This window comes from Oncorhynchus mykiss, chromosome 8 (genome assembly GCF_057628025.1).
Source record: "Oncorhynchus mykiss isolate SJ-2025 chromosome 8, ASM5762802v1, whole genome shotgun sequence".
Lineage (NCBI taxonomy): Eukaryota > Metazoa > Chordata > Actinopteri > Salmoniformes > Salmonidae > Oncorhynchus > Oncorhynchus mykiss.
In genome coordinates, this window is record NC_143029.1 from 48313985 (window position 1) to 48331702 (window position 17718).

General features: G+C 42.6%; 1 protein-coding gene across 7 annotated transcripts in view; it reads left to right on the forward strand.

The window, feature by feature from the left end:
• LOC110529974 (anion exchange protein 2) overlaps window positions 1–17718 on the forward strand; it is a 53828-nt gene that overhangs the window by 27894 nt on the left and 8216 nt on the right. For all 7 annotated transcript variants that reach the window (XM_036985513.2, XM_090181770.1, XM_090181767.1 and 4 more), the window contains 13 exons: window positions 847–1027; window positions 1315–1450; window positions 1579–1777; window positions 2024–2129; window positions 3425–3609; window positions 3803–4022; window positions 4212–4415; window positions 4588–4736; window positions 7952–8146; window positions 8395–8601; window positions 9110–9199; window positions 9295–9461; window positions 10027–10280. In XM_036985513.2, coding sequence (XP_036841408.2) covers window positions 847–1027; window positions 1315–1450; window positions 1579–1777; window positions 2024–2129; window positions 3425–3609; window positions 3803–4022; window positions 4212–4415; window positions 4588–4736; window positions 7952–8146; window positions 8395–8601; window positions 9110–9199; window positions 9295–9461; window positions 10027–10280 — 2293 coding nt within the window. The remainder of the gene's footprint in view (window positions 1–846; window positions 1028–1314; window positions 1451–1578; window positions 1778–2023; window positions 2130–3424; window positions 3610–3802; window positions 4023–4211; window positions 4416–4587; window positions 4737–7951; window positions 8147–8394; window positions 8602–9109; window positions 9200–9294; window positions 9462–10026; window positions 10281–17718) is intronic.

Below are 17718 nucleotides of genomic sequence, written 5' to 3' on the forward strand. Positions count from 1 at the left end.
CTTCTAACACCACACCTATACAGCATGGTGTGTTTGTAGACACTTGATGCATGCTGGATGCTGCCATAATATCTTCATGCACCTGTTTTAACGTGTTATTGTTGTTCGTGGGAGCTTAGTCTGCTTGATACAACACTTGTTTTTGATGTGGAAACTTTTGGGTTTCTTCTTGGTCTCAGAGTAATAACACTAGAAACACTAATAAGTATGGTCCAATGTTGGAACTCACCTAAAATGTTGGGAAAATCTGTGTGTGACTTTCTAAACCCCCCTGTTCGTCTACAGAAAGACCCCGTGTTCCACCCAAATGTTTGCTGTGTTTTTGTGTGTTGTGTCTGGGGTGTTAAAAATTCTTCTTTTTGTTTTCCTATCTGAAGTTGGATTCGAGATTAGATGGTTTCTAGATTAGATGTTTCAGATCCGTACTACTGTGTACTATAAAGAATAGTGTTGGGCACAAACATTGATAATTCATTTGATATCGATTTGTGCAAGGCATATTGTGATATCGGTTTATCATTCCTGTTAAGCTACTGTATTATGTAAAAAGGAGTACTGAGAAACCATCTCACAGACCTTCGCACAGGCTCTCAACTTGGTATGCGCGATTGCCTGCTGATGGGCCATCAAGGGCTTCACATTGTTTTCAAACTGGTTGGGATATGTTAAAAGACTTCCAAAACATTCACACCTGGCCCAATGGACAATCAGGAAGCAGTTGTCTGGATTTCACAGAGTTGCAAAATATATATATATATATATATATATATATATATATATATATATATATATATATATATATATATGTATATATGTATATATATATATATATATATAATCTCCCAGGTGTTTGTGGAGCTGAACGAGTTGGTGATGGATAAGAACCAGGAGTTGCAGTGGCGGGAGACGGCCCGCTGGATCAAATTTGAGGAGGACGTGGAGGAGGAGACGGACCGCTGGGGCAAACCCCACGTTGCCTCACTCTCCTTCCGTAGTCTTCTGGAGCTCCGCAAGACCATCTCCCACGGTGAGAGAAAGAGGGGAAAGTGAGGAAAGAAAGGAGGGGAAGGTAGGGACTAGGTGGGAATAAAGAGGGCGAGGGGGAGAAGGAGTTGGGAAAGGAGAGGGTGAAAGAGGGAAGGGAGTGGGTGAGTTAGGAAAAGAGAAAAAGGAGTGATGAAGAGAGAGGGTAGGAAGAGATTGGGGAGGAGGGGAAGAAAAAGGAGGAATAAATACAAATCGAGGGATGAGAAAAGCAAGAGAATGAAGTAGCGTTTGTGGCATTAAAGGGGCACTTTGGGGGGTGTTTTTTAGGTGCGGTGCTGCTGGACCTGAACCAGCACACCTTGCCTGGCATTGCCCATCAGGTGGTGGAGCAGATGATAATCTCTGACCAGATCAAAGTGGAGGACCGGGCCAATGTCCTCAGAGCCCTACTACTCAAACACAGGTATCTCTTTTTGTCTTGCTGTATGTAATCCTTTATCTACCCTGCTACCTACGGTATTCACAGTATTTATATACGTCATTGGTACTTCTACACAAACTCAGTTCAGGCGTTCCCTCTCTCCTTTGCAGTCACCCGAGCGACGAGAAAGAGCACAGCTCTTTCACGCAGAACATCTCTGCCGCCAGCCTGGCCTCCCTGATGGTGAACCACCACAGCAGCAGCAACCACATAGGCCAAGCCGAGCCCTCTGTCATTGACCCCGTCGTAGGTGGAGGAGAGGCCGCCTGCATCCTTCCAGACACCCGCATTGACATGGAGAAGAGCGAGGTCTTCACTTGAAAGTGTGGCTGTGTTTTTGGGAGTGTGTGGGTTGAGTTTGTCTGTGTGTGCAGGATGTTTGTGATTCTGAGCGTTTTTGTGAACTCTGTTTGTGTAGTAGTGTGTTGTGTGAGTTGTGTTTCTGGGTGGGTGTACGCATTCATCTTTATCCACTTGTCTAGGTGATTGTTTATGGGTTTTTTTTGTCTGAGTGTGTGTGGGTTTTTGGTGTCTAAACTACGTTTTCGTCTACAGAAAGACAATCCTCACAAATTGGGCATGCACAGGTCCAAGTCCAAACATGAGCTCAAGTTGCTGGAGAAGATTCCGGAAAATGCAGAGGCCACCGTCGTCCTCGTAGGTATGCCTTACTATTCAAATCAAATCAAATGTTATTTGTCACATGCTTCGTAGACAACAGGGATAGACAGTGAAATGCTTACTTACAGGCCCTTCCCAACAATGCAGAGAGAAAGAAAATAGAGAAACAATAGAAAAGTAAAACACTTAATAATACAATTAATAATAAATGCACAATGACTAACAGTGAATAACCTGGCTACAGAAAAAAGTGTAAAAAAAGAAAGGGGGTCAATGCAGATAGTCTGGGTAGCTATTTGGTTAACTAGTTAACTTACTATTTAGCAATCTTATGGCTCGTGGGTAGAAGCTGTTCAGACTTGATGCTTCCCGTGCGGTAGCAGAGAGATCAGTCTATGTCTTGGGTTGCTGGAGTCTTTGAAAAAGTATCTGACACCGCCTGGTATAAAGGTCCTGGATGGCAGGGAGTTTGGCCCCAGTAATGTGCTGGGCTGTACGCACATCCGCCTTGCGGTCGGATGCCAAGCTGTTGCCATACCAAGTGGTGATGCAGTCAGTCAAGATGCTCTCGATAGTGCAGCTGTAGATCTTTTTGAGGATCTGAGGGCCCATGCCAAATCTTTTGCGGCTCCTGAGAGGGAAGAGGCATTGTCGTGCCCTCTTCACGACTGTGTTGGTGAGTGTGGACCATGATACATCCTTAGTGATGTGGACACCAAGGAACTTGAACTTGAACTCTCGACCCGCTCCACTACAGCCCTGTTGATGTGAATGGGGGCGCGCTCGACCCTCCGTTTCCTATAGTCTACGAGGGAGAGGTTGTTGTTCTGGTACTACACTGCTAGGTCTCTGACCTCATCCCTCATGGGATGCTGTCTAATCGTCATCGGTGATCAGGCCTAACAAACTGTCGTGGGTGAACAGGGTGTACAGGAGGGGACTAAGCATGCACCCCTGAGGGGCCCCCGTGTTGAGGGTCAGCTTGGCGGATGCATTGTTGCCTACCCTCCCCACCTGGGGGCGGCCTGTCAGGAAGTCCAGGATCCAGTTGCAGAGGTTTCCTTGAAACATGTAGGTATTACAGACTGGGTCAGGGAGAGGTTGAAAATGTCAGTGAAGATGCTTGCCAGCTGGTCAGCGCATGCTCTGAGTACGTGTCCTGGTAATCAGTCTGCAGCCTTGTGAATGTTAACCTGTTTAAAGGCCGTACTCACATCGGCTACGGAGAGCGTGATCATACATTCGTCCGGAACAGCTGGTGCTCTCTTGCATGTTTCAGTGTTGCTTGTCTCGAATCATTAAAGTTCAATTACATTTAATAACTGTCTCTCGCAGGCACCGTGGCCTTCCTGGAGCAGCCATCCATGGCTTTTGTGCGTCTGCAGGAAGCCGTGCTGCTGGAGTCTGTGCTGGAGGTGCCCGTCCCTGTACGTTTCCTCTTCCTTCTAATGGGCCCGCCCATCGCCAACATCGACTACCACCAGATCGGCCGCTCCATCTCCACACTTATGTCTGACAAGGCGAGTTAACCGTTGGGTAACCCATACTGCCCTGTGTGGCTCAGTTGGTAAGAGCGTGGCACTAGCAACACAAAGATTGTGGCTTCAACTCTCACAGGGATCACATACAGAAAATGTATGCACTCACTGTCCTGTAAATCACTTTGAATAACTCTGATAAGTGGCATATATTATTGTTATTATTTTACCGCAGCACTTCCACGAGGCGGCGTACATGGCGGACGAGCGGCAGGATCTGCTGAACGCCATCAACAGCTTTCTGGACTGTAGCATTGTGCTGCCGCCGTCTGAGGTGGGCGGCGAGGAGCTGCTTCGCTCGGTGGCCCGCTTCCAGAGAGAGATGCTCCACAAGAGAGAGGAGCAGCAGGGCAAGAAGCTCAAGGTCAAAGAGCCCAAGAGCCCAAAGGATAAAGGTAATAGAGACAGGTATACACTGATACACTCAGATATGCACAGACATATACTATAGAGAGGAACCGAAGGGCAAACTACTGGCCAAAAAACCCAAAGGTCCTATGGACAAGGGTGACAAAGACATGTACTGGAGGAAGGAGCTTAAGGGATACCTGACCAGCAAATAACCCCCTCCCTCCCTCCCTCAGCTCTGCAGGCACCCTTCAAACCTGGGGATGACCCTCTGCGCCGGTCGGGCCACCTGTTTGGGGGGCTGATCAGTGACGCTGCACGGCGCTACCCCAAATATGCCAGTGACTTCCGTGATGCACTCAACCCCCAGTGCATGGCTGCCATCATCTTCATCTACTTCGCTGCTCTGTCGCCCGCTGTCACCTTTGGAGGACTGCTGGGTCAGTCACTCAGAGCCCCATTGGGGGAGGGAAGAAAGGAGGGGGGAGGGAAAGAAGAGGGACAATTACTAAATAGAAATTAAGCTTAAAAGAGGGATAGTCTATAGTTGGCTTTATCATTTTGAGTTGGTATTCACTTTCTCCATCCCTTCCTCTCTTCTTCTTCTTCTAGGTGAGAAAACAGGGGGGTTGATTGGCGTGTCGGAGCTGATCATCGCCACGGCGATGCAGGGGGTCATCTTTTCCCTCCTGGGGGCACAGCCTCTGCTGGTGGTGGGCTTCTCTGGACCCCTCCTGGTTTTTGAGGAGGCCTTCTACTCAGTGAGCAACTAACCCAATTCTTCCATTCTGTTACTCCCCCTTAGCATTTACAAGTAATAAACTGGTTGCAGAATTACTGGATTCCCAGTTGAAGGATTTCCTGCTTATTCCTTCCTAATTCCAGAAATCTTTTAAATGAAAAAAACTATGAACTTTCGGAAAGTTTCAGTTATTTTGCAACCCTAGCTGGTGTAACCCCCTGAAATGGACAAAAATGAATGGGAAGTCATTGGCACTGGACAAACCATATACACGGTGTCCAATACCACTCAATTCGGCGTCGTTTCGTTCAAAGTTGATTGCAAATGCCATATGGCAAATGCCAGGTGTAACACTTTAAAAATCCAACAGGTGGTGAGCGCGCTCCACCGTGGTTTTTCATATTGCAAATGCAACACAAGTCAACATCCAAAAGCTAAATTTTGAAAAAGTGAACATTTTCAATTACACATGTGTAAGAACTGCATGAATCATAATTTTTTTAATTTTAATTTTGCTTGCGCATAAGGCATATGTTTTGTCCATTTGCAATATGATTTCATAGGAAGTCAAAAGTCAAATATAGCAGAAATTTTGAAAAAACTTCACACACCCTTAAAAAAGTGCTTTCTGGACTGTTTTTCGAAATTCTTTAGAATGTTGTGTCAATTACACACATATAATAACTGTATCAACATACTTTAGTCATATTTTATTTTCATCATTTAAAAAAACTATTTTTTTTACTTGTGCATGAGGTATATGTTTTGTCCATTTGCAATATGATTTCATAGGAAGTCAAATGTCGAAAATGTGAACTGCTTTTCAAAAACGTATCACCCCCATAAAAATTGCTTTCTGGACTGTTTTTCGAAATTCTTTCGATTTTTTTGTCAATTAATCATGTGTAAGAACTGTATGAATATACTTTTGTAAAACTTTATTATCATAATTTTATTTTCTTTTTTACTTGTACATAAGGAATATGTTTTGTCCATTTGCAATATGATTTCATAGGAAGTCAAAAGTCAAAGTCAAAATACACTTTATTTTTGGCCAAATGCCATAAGAAATGTCCAAATGCAATATGAAAGATTTGAAAATGCCAAATCAGGATGTTATGTCCATTTGCCATTTACCATCACGAATTTGACATGCTCAAAAATCCTGCAGAAATGCAAAATTGACTGGCCTGATGAGCTCGGGATGGCCGGGCAGTGATAGTTGTTCCTTTCCATCACTCGTTGTGTTGATTTCATCATGTCCAGTTGGTGATGTTATTTTCACTATAGAATCATATTGCAAATGCACGTGCAGACAGTGTATGTCTCTACGCACCCCAATGTGCCCCTCCTTCCAAGTTGTGTGTGTGTGTGTGTGTGATTTAGTTTTCTTTTAAATTTTATGGGAGAAATTACTAATTTACAGTTCATGGGGGTTGCCTAATCACACATATAAAGTTTTGGAAAGATCTGACTTTTTTAACCCTTCGAAACAGCCCGAGACACCAATTATGGCACTTCCTGGTTGGTACAGGAAGCTATAGGTAAACACATATCCTCATTGGGGTATGCCTTTACAGAATCCTGAACTTTAAGTGTTTATGTTAAGAATTGACCGATTTACACAGGGTTGAATGCACTATTTATCACAAACTGCTGGTTGGGTATGGAAAAACATGTTTAGGGTGATTTTAACCACTTCCGGTTGCTTCAGGAAGCTTAGAATCGACACAGGTAGACCTCATAGTGTCCTGATGGACTGTCATCGAAGACAGGTTCATAAGGCATTCATAACCCACATAGGCTTCAGGTTGACTTTAGAGGAGCAGGCAATGTATTCCTATGGGGAGAGATGTCATTTTAATCTGTGAGATCAAAAAAACCTGTTTTACTGTTAAGGGTTAATGCCACACGGTCAAGGTTAGGCTTGCACAGATTGGGAGGACCTCAGGATCGTACCTGAGGTCGAATTGTGCTTCTCACCCTAACGGTTCTCTCACTGTCACCCAAAAGCAAATGACATTTAGGGCCTACTTTTTTTCACGGTCGCTGCACTCAGAGCGAGCTACGGTCAAGCGGGGCATCTCGTTGAACTCGGCACGGCCTAGAGAATATGGAAATCCCATTGCAGGCTCTGTGTGTCTTTAAGCACCGCACTTTGTCACTCCATCCTTGCTGTGTGTGTGTGTGTGTTTGAGAGAGCTTTTCTTTGACATCTGTTGGGAGAAATGACTGACTTACAGTTCATGGGGGTTGCCTAATCACACATATGAAGTTTTGAAAAGATCTGACCTTTTTAACCCTTGGAAACAGCACCTATGACACCATTTTAAGGCACTTCCGGTTTACACAGGAAGCTGAAAGTGAACACATATCCTCCTTGGGGTAGGCAATTACAGAATCCTGAGTTTTAAGTCTTTACGTTTAGACCTGAGTTATTTACGGAGGGTTTAGTGAGTGTGTGTTATTTCAGAAAATCACAGAATCTCGCAGAGCTCCGCAGCACACTTTAAAAGGATTCGTATGAACACCCTGCAACTGGATCTGTAGCTGTTTTTAAAAAAAAAAACTATTTTTGAACATCACCAATTTGACATTGTACGATTTCTCTTAAACGACGATAGATAAATGGCAGGTTCTTTTTTTTATTGACACCGGAGGCTCCTTGACTTTGACGTGAAGCGGAAAAATTATTGCTCTATTTTCATTTTGGACCTTTAATCCCAGAAAAATGGCCATAACTCATAAACCGTTGAGGCCTAGACGCCATCTTGTTCGGGGCCAACTGCCCATTATGCCAAACCTACGCTCACCAAGTTTTGTCTTCGAAGTCTTTTCCGTTTTGGAAATAAGGCCACGTTGTGATTCGTGATGTTTTGTACATTTGCAATATGATTCCATTCGCCCTCTTGTGGGATTTATTGGGACAGCGGAAAAATGACCAAAATTTTATTATTTTATAAAAACGGAAACCGAATGTACGAGAGAGTTCGTTTGATGACTTCCCGGTAGATCCGGCCCTGCCGCACGGCCCGACGCTGTCCGCGAATTTTACAAACGTTTTCGGACGTCTGGTAAGGGACCGTACATTTGCAATATGGACTTTCTCAGTAACCATATGGCGAATGTCAAAATGTTCCCTTAAGGTATTCAAGGAATATGGTTGCAATGTGTGCATGATAATGTCACTTTCTTGAACATAATCCAAAGTTGCCTCGTGGTTCTGTATTGCAGTTCTGCAATGCCAACCATATAGAGTACTTGACGGGCCGGGTGTGGATTGGCTTCTGGCTGGTGCTCATAGTGGTCATAATAGTGGCCTTTGAAGGTAGCTTCCTGGTCCGCTTCGTCACGCGCTTCACCCAGGAGATCTTCTCCTTCCTCATCTCCCTCATCTTCATCTACGAGACCTTCTCGAAACTGGGCAAGGTGAGGTTTAGAGGAGGAGCGCCCTTTAACACTGGGCTGGAGCTGATTGGGCTTGCTTGTCCACTGGCCTACAAGTTCATAGCTTTTATTGCTAGCATACCGCTGCATGCATTATGACTCTGTCAAGAGTGTTTGAAACGGAAGTCATCTATCGCACACCTGACACAGATGAAATGGTGCAGGAATGTATGAGACTCATGAGAAAACTGTGTGTCTGTCTGTGCCTGTCTGACTAAAAACCCACCAAGATCTTTCAAGAGCATCCTCTCCAACGCTGTTACCTGGTCAACGACACATGGACATCCTCATCATGCAACAACACTGTGGTTGGCGTGCCTGGCAAGGTGGTGGGGGAGCCCAACACAGCCCTCCTGACGTTGGTGCTAATGTCCGGAACGTTCTTCATTGCGTTTTACCTGCGCAAGTTCAAGAACAGTTCCTTTTTCCCAGGCAAGGTAAGTACATTAAGCCTGGGCTGCCTGACCAGAGCCATACAGTATTGGCTCTTAAAAAATACTTATTCAAAATGCATTAAAGGTGCACTATGCAGACATTGCTATGCCATTTCCTGATTGATAAAATTCAATAGTTCACCTAATTTCAGTTTGTGACAAAATAAGCAAGTATAGTGTAGAGAACCATTGTACCATCTAAACTGTTGTGAAATATATATTCCATAACCAAAATAAATGGTATTTTCAAGTGTTTGAAGTTGGTGTACAAAACTGAAAGTAAAAGATGCAGAAACTAAATTTAAGACTGGGAAGCATAGAAATAGTGAACACAGAACAGATGTACCGCTTCTTATACTTGCTTTTGATAACAGTGGCCGTTCTATGACTCTCATTTCTATGTTTTTTTTTTGTTGGGTCGTCCAAAAAGTGACATATTGCAGCTTTAATGCATGTGGCAGTAAGCATCCGTTTTATATTAAATCTGACTTGTGCATGTTCTTTGTCTCAGCTCCGTAGGATGATTGGAGACTTCGGGGTTCCCATCGCGATTCTCATCATGGTGTTGGTGGACTACAGCATAAAAGACACCTACACCCAAGTGAGATATAGGTCAAGATCAAATGTCAAGAGAGCAATCAGAAGTGAGAATAGCCCAGGCTAACCTTTTCCCTTTGACCACTCCACCCTATTCAGAAGCTAAGCGTGCCCACAGGCTTCTCGGTGACCAGTCCTGAAAAGCGGCAGTGGCTGATCCCCCCGCTGGGCTCGGACGGACAGTTCCCTGTCTGGATGATGGCCACCAGCATCTTACCTGCCCTGCTCGTCTTCATCCTCATCTTCATGGAGACACAGATCACCACGTAAGCCGGGTGTACACAAGGCTATGATTTAGCTTTCCGAGATAAGTTTTTGAAATCGGAGACAAAATCCCCATGTCGTTGCTAACACAGGGCGCGCGGCTCTCACCAGTGCTCGTTTAATATGAACGGGTCAGAGAAGAAATCTGAGGGCTACTGATCTCGTCTTTGAGCAGTCCCAAACGTCCCAATATTTTCAAACATGTTTGATTTTATCAGCAAAAAATCTGCAATGCTCTCGTAGTGTGAGATGTGCATATCATAGAGTAATAAAACCCGTTACCTCTGCACCTCCATCTTACATATCATAGAGTAATACAACCCGTTACCTCTGCATCCCCATCTCACATATTATAGAGTAATACAACCCGTTACCTCTGCACCCCCATCTTACATATTATAGAGTAATACAACCCGTTACCTCCATCTTACATATCATGGAGTAATACAAGTAATCTCTCTCTCTCCCTACCCCCTCACTCTTTCTCTCCTTCACTCAATCCCTCTCCCTCCACATTCCTCTCTTTTTATACACTCTTTCTCTCTTTGGTCTATCTCCTTCCATCAGGCTGATAGTCAGTAAGAAGGAACGGATGCTGTTGAAGGGCTCCGGCTTCCACCTGGACCTGCTCATCATCGTGGCCATAGGTGGGGTTTCGGCCCTGTTCGGTCTGCCCTGGTTGGCCGCCGCCACCGTGCGTTCTGTTACTCACGCAAACGCCCTTACCGTCATGAGCAAGGCGGTGGCCCCCGGCGACAAGCCCCGTATCCATGAAGTGAAAGAGCAGAGGGTGACGGGCTTCCTCGTAGCTCTGTTTGTCGGTAGGCATGACCCCTCTAACTTAGTGCCAAGGACTAAATCGAGAGTAGGGTCGCAAAATTCCAGAAACTTTCCCAAATTGCACAGGTTTTCCAAAAATCACATTTTCACATGTGAAATAGCTGTTTTCACATGTTGAGTTAAGATTTCACATGAAACCATATTTTCACGTGAGTAGAATAACATGTTTTCAATCACACTCCACGTGAAAATGGCACTTGGACAGGTGGAATTGCAAATTCCCATGTGTGGTTGAAATAATGTTCCCCCACATGTGAAAAGATGGTGTTAACATGTTGCAGTAGCAATGTTTCCACCATTGGAATTAGGGTGACCACATCTAAAAAGGTCAAATGCGGGACAAGGGAAAGATTTTGCAGGACATTTGAGGAACAGTGGACAGAATACATTTCTTGGGGGTAGATTAATGGATCACGTTCAAATTGCCCCGTATTGGCTCTGCTCATGCCGGCTCTGAGTCTGTGAGTATCCATAGTAATGGCTCTGCTTTGGCTGCTCTGCTCAATGAAGAGACATGAGACAGCAATTAGCTGTTAGCAACATTTCGTCAATCTAAACTCCGACAAAATTCAAGAGCATTGTTATTTTCTGTGAAATAATCTCTCCTGTTTTAAATTTGGCAAGGTTAAATCACTGTTGTGACACCTTGCAATGATCTTTGTCAGATATGACTGCGGCGCAGCAGAGCACGAGCAAATGGAAAAAACACATCCTATCTGGCCCCAACCCAATTAATAATGTCTGGGTCCTTCAGACGGGTTGCGTAGTAGAGCTTTACAAGGAAGTGGCCCTAGCGACAAGCCCCGTATCCAGGAATTGAAAGAGCAGAGGGTGACGTGCTTCGTTATTGCTCTGATTGTCAGTAGGCTTGACCCATCTAACTTAGGGCCAAGGCCTAACTTGAGAGTAGGTTCGCAAAATTCCGGAAACTTTCCCAAAATGCACAGGTTTTGCAAAAATCCTGGTTGGAGGATCTCCCTGGAATTAGGAGGGAATAAGCAGGGAGAGGATCCTCCAACTGTGAATCTTACAACCAGGATTTCTGGAACACCTGGGAAGTTTGGGAACGGTTCTGGAGTTTTACAACCTTACTCCCCCTACAAAAAAACACATGTCAAATTTGCAGTTTCATATGTGAAATATCTGTTTTCACATTTACTGAATTTAGAGTTCACATGTTAACACCACCTTTTTACATGTGAAGAGAATAACATGTTATCACCTCACATGTGAATTAGTTTCACATGTGAAATTTCACATGTTAAAAACATTCACGTGATAATCGGAAATGCACTTTCACAAATGTAAAAAAAAAACTTTGTGTGAATATCTGACTTTCACATGTGGAATTGCATTTTCACATGTGAAAAAAAATCACGTGTGAAAATCTAATTTGAGGTTTCACATGTAAGAATCCTCCACATGTGAAAATCTCATGTGGGGTTGAAATAATGAAATTCTTCTCACATGTGAAAAGATGGTGTTAGTGTGTTGCAGTAGCAATGTTTCCACCGTTGGAATTAGGGTGACCACATCTGGGGGAAAAACTAATGCGGGACAAGGGAATGATTTTGCGGGACATTCGAGGAACAGTGGACAGAACCTTATTTTGGGGGACAGGTTAATGGAGCACATTCAAATGGCGACAAAGTTCTGCACTGTTTGTAAGTAAGCATTTCACAGTAAAGTCTACACTTGTTGTATTCGGCGCATGTGACAAATAAAGTTTGATTTGATAGTTCTCCTGTATGAAGGCAACTGCCTGTTAAACAGGTAATATTTATTTGCTACATCCATTTTTGGATTTATAAATTCATTATATGTACCCATTTATTCTTGAAGAATATAACGTATAAATGCCTCATGAGCTTAGTTCAACTGTTCTGTAACCCATTAGAACCCAAAATATAAGCTTGATTTAAGCCAAAGTAAATGTAAACAAACACGTGTATATAGCCTTAAAACATGGTTAAAAATGTAATTTTTATATAATGGATGGTCAGTCCTTGTATCCATAGCATCGTCAATGGATTAGTGTGTTTGCATTTCTCCAGCCCCATCCCTCATCTTTTTATCGAATCTGGCGGGGACAGTGGCGATTTTATCATGTAAATCTTGGTGGGGAAAACAAAACAAAAACATGTAGATGCACGCCAGCAGAGCCACTACACAACACTAAACAATACATGAATTGCACTATAACGGTGAAAAACAGTGTCCACAAACTGTTGGAGCCTACATAAAGCTGTCCCAACAGCAGAGCTTTCTTTTTAGCACTATGGAGTGAATCCTTACCACAGCTACACCTGGCTATCAGCAGTCTTAATTCAGCCTCATTTATTGGCTTTTCAACAAACATAGCTGACAATTAAGATGTACAAACTACGACACTGTCATGACGTGGCCCTTTCTGGGTGTAGATCGTGGCTTCTCCCCCCCCCCCCCCCTCACTCTCTCTCCTAAACCAGGTTTAGCACCTCAGGTCATAAATGCAGGGTAGAACCTACCATGCAGTATTCAGAGAGAGAGCGAGAACGAAGGACTTCACTTCGCCAAACTCCTAAATCCCCAAAATGGGAGAATGAAACATTCGTTCTAGTTTTGAGAATGTGGGAATGATCCTTGTACACTTACGGGATAGTTATGTTGAGTGTGTTTCATTTGGTGATCTCATGAAGGACAGGAAACACACAATGCCTTCTCTTAAAGTGTACATTTCCCAGCTGTCAGGTTTGCATCTAAATATTGTGAAACGTATGTGTTTAAACATGAAACTATTTATTAAAAGATGTAATTAAGAACTAGTCCGTGGCCACACCCTCGTGAGCCCAGTCATTAGGCGTCATGGAACCGTCCCTTTTCTACTGAAACGTATAAAACCCACCCCTGATGAAATTCACACCAGACCACGCAAACCCCGGTGTAAGCTAAAGTTGCAAATGATTGAATTTCTAAGACCGAAACATGCGGGGTGATGCTGGTATGTGAAGTGGTTTAAACTACAACTCTACCAAAAGACAAGACTATACCACGTGGAGCATTGGCTACACGGCTGGAAATGGTTCAACTCGATTCCTACAGAACAAGGGTGAATCTTAGACACAATTACTAGTCTGCAGCTATAAATTACGTAAACCTAGGACGAGAATACAGACAACCACCGAAGCATCTATTCTATTCTACTCTGAAGTATCCATTCTAACCACCTACAGGACGGTCGAGGATTCCAACAGAGAACAACGACATACGGGCGGCGTAAATATACAGTTGAAGTCGGAAGTTTACATACACTTAAGTTGGAGTCATTAACACTCGTTTTTCAACCACTTCACAAATTTCTTGTTAACAAACTATAGTTTTGGCAAGTCGGTTAGGACATCTACAATGTGCATGACACAAGTAATTTTTCCAACAATTGTTTACAGACAGATTATTTCACTTAACTCACTGTATCACAATTCCAGTGGGTCAGAAGTTTACATACACTAAGTTGACTGTGCCTTTAAACAGCTTGGAAAATTCCAGAAAATTATGTCATGGCTTTAGAAGCTTCTGATAGGCGATTTGACATAATTTGAGTCAATTGGAGGTATACCTGTGGATGTATTTCAAGGCCTACCTTCAAACTCAGTGCCTCTTTGCTTGACATCATGGGAAAATCTAAAGAAATCAGAAAAAAATTGTAGACCTCCACAAGTCTGGTTCATCCTTGGGAGCAATTTTAAAACGCCTGAAGGTACCACGTTCATCTGTACAAACAATAGTACGCAAGTATAAACACCATAGGACCACACAGCCATCATACCGCTCAGGAAGGAGACGTGTTCTGTCTCCTAGAGATGAATGTACTTTGGTGCGAATCCAGTTCAAATCCATCCCAGAACAACAAGGACCCTGTGAAGATGCTGGAGGAAACGAAGTACAAAAGTATCTATATCCACAGGAAAACGAGTCCTATATCGACTTAACCTGAAAGGCCGCTCAGCAAGGAAGAAGCCACTGCTCCAAAACCGCTGTATAAAAACCAGACTACGGTTTGCAACTGCACATGGGGACAAAGATCGTACTTTTTGGAGAAATGCTCCTCTGGTCTGATGAAACTGAAATAGAACTGTCTGGCCATAATGACCATCGTAATGTTTGGAGGAAAAAGGGGGAGGATTGCAAGCCGAAGAACACCATCCCAACCGTGAAGCATGGGGGTGGTAGCATCATGCTGAAGGAGGGACTGGTGCACTTCACAAAATAGATGGCATCATGAGGGATGAAAATGATGTGGTTAAATGGAAGCAACATCTCAAGACATCAGTCAGGAAGTTGAAGCATGGTTGCAAATGGGTCTCCCAAATGGACAATGCATAGCATACTTCCAAACTTGTGGCAAAGTGGCTTAAGGACAACGAAGTCAAGGTATTGGAGTGGCCATCACCAAGCCCTGACCTCAATCCTATAGAAGATTTGTGGTCAGAACTGAAAAAGCATGTGCGAGCAAGGAGGCCTACACACCTGACTCAGTTACACCAGCTCTGTCAGGAGGAATGGGCCAAAATTCACCTAACATATTTTGGGAAGCTTGTGGAAGGCTCCAGAAAAGTTTGAGCCAAGTTAAACAATTTAATGGCAATGCTACCAAATACTAATTGAGTGTATGTAAACTTCTGACCCACTGGGAATGTGATGAAAGAAATAAAAGCTGAAATAAATAATTCTCTCTACTATTATTCTGACATTTCATACTCTTAAAATGAAGTGGTGATCCTAACTGACCTAAAATGGGGCATTTCTATTAGGATTAAATGTCAGGAAGTGGGAAAAACTGAGTTTAAATGTATTTGGCTATGGTGTATGTAAACTTCCGACTTCAACTGTGTATACATTGCAATTATTCTCGAATGAGCGGCCGTTCATGTACAAACGATTAGCATTTAAATTAATATAATTATAGACTGTGTGTAATGAATCCATTTGTCTTTCCCAGTCTTTCTCAGTCCCACGCCCTTCCCTTTGTCTACCAAGCCGTCATATCGGCTTAGCCCACTAGGCACTTTTCTACCATTGTTGGTAACCAATATCTTCTGTTTGTTTGTGATGTTTTTCTGTGATTATTTAGTTATATAGTAAATAATGAATTATGCCAGTTTGTATATTCCTGATTCATAAATTATGCTAGGGTTCATGCAGATAACCAAGAATTTTACGACGTTCAGGTGAGACTGATAGAAGGTATAGAATAATTAATGATAGACTGCTATTGATATAAAATATCTTCAGATTTTAAAGAATGGATTCGGGCGATAACCACTCTATATAAACTAATGCTTCCGTGGTGCTCCGGATTCCTAATGAGTTAGTTATTGCCTGATTTATTTAATCAAATAATTAAACGTTAGGTAACCGATTAGAAAATTGCATGTCATCTCATTTAATCATACTAGAGACACGACAGCATAAAGGAACGATGAGCGGATAAGAGGCTATCCATAATTTAGATTAAGATGTTAATTAGCGAGCTAAGACAGACACAGTCAATATAACTATTTGTTCAACACTTTTGAAATGTACAGCGACAGAATTCAGAACATGGGGGTTCTTACATTATTCTCCCTGTACACCAAGTCAGTACTGTAGGATAAATAAAGGGGGCATATAAGCAGACAATGAAAGCTCTTACAATATTTGATGATGACATTTTCTAAAACAGGTGTCATGGAAATTCTACACAGGGACACTCAAAGTCAATCTTAAATGAATCATCCTTTATTATCAGTGAGCTGGAGAGGTTCCAACCAACTCAATGCACCAAGTATACATGTCGATCAGGACCTTCACCCGGGGCAGTCCCGTTAGTTCTCTTATATATAGACAAGTTATATTTGAATGATTTAGCTTATTCATCATTAATTCATCATTAACGTTTGCTTTATTCATGTGACCGACCAATACTGGGTCATGCATATGACAGACCAATACCTCATCTCTTCTTCTCTATAAGCTGAGACCTTGAAACTGAAATATCCCTTTCTCAAAACAAGGTTATGCGCATAGTGTCAAATTGTAGATACTGATATGGAGGACTTGTTCAATCAGTCACTTGCATGAACACAGAAATTGGTTATTAGAAAAGCACCAACATAACATTTTCCATCACACAGGCTATAGGCTACATGTGTACCACCAAGTCAGAATAGTAGGCTAAGTTATGAGGGGGAAAGGGACCAAATTGTTGGGGTGAGGCACATGGGCTACTAACAGCTTGCTACACAACATACACTTAGCATTACTTTCTTATCTACAGTATACATATCTCCCTAGCATATTACATAATGTATGCAGCAGCATACATTTTTGGACTCACCTTGCTGTTCTGTGCTCACTTGAACAGGAAAATGACATGGCGGTCCTTCTTGTTGGCAAATTTTGTCATCAAAGTCTGGCATTCTCTGGATTGATGGTGCTTTCAAGACAACTGGGAATTCTGAAAAAACAAGGTTGAATCATGACGTCAGTGATCTTCAGGTCAGAGCTCTAGAAAGAGGCCAGAGTTCCCGACTTGGAATTCCGAGTTGGATGACCGTTCAAAATGTGTTTTCCCGGTCGAAGCTCGTTTTTCTCAGAGTGCCCACTTGTCTTGAACTCACTGAAGTCTGAGATTCCCTAGTTCCGAGTTTCCAGTTGATTTGAACGTGGCAGAAGTCATGCTGGATTGACAACATGGTCAATGTATTCAACCTTTCAGGCCCATGGTGTTGCATGTGAATGTTTATCCTTTTTAAGCTTGGAAAAGAGACCCTTAAGGATAGTAAAGAGACAACACTGGGTTTACTGTGATGACAATTACTTTATCAAATCAATTAACTATGTTTAATTATTACGATGATTAAATTAATCCTGTAACAATGAACTCATTAGCAATCTTGGGCACCATAGAGAAAAATTTGATTTAACGAATTACCGTTTTCCGAATGAACTCTTAAAGATATAAATATTTCAGTCATCGATCAGTCATTAATGAATTTACCTTCAGTCTCATTCTGAATGTTGCAAAATCCTTGGATATCTGCACAAACCCTAAAATAAATGATGAATCAGCGATATACAAATTGGCTCAATTATTTATTTACTAACTCAAATCAAAATCAAATCAAATTTATTTGTCACATACACATGGTTAGCAGATGTTAATGCGAGTGTTGGGAAATGCTTGTGCTTCTAGTTCCGACAATGCAGTAATAACCAACGAGTAATCTAACCTAACAATTCCAAAACTACTACCTTATACACACAAGTGTAAAGGGATAAAGAATATGTACATAACGATATGAATGAGTGATGGTACAGAACGGCATAGGCAAGATGCAGTAGATGGTATCGAGTACAGTATATACATATGAGATGAGTAATGTAGGGTATGTAAACATT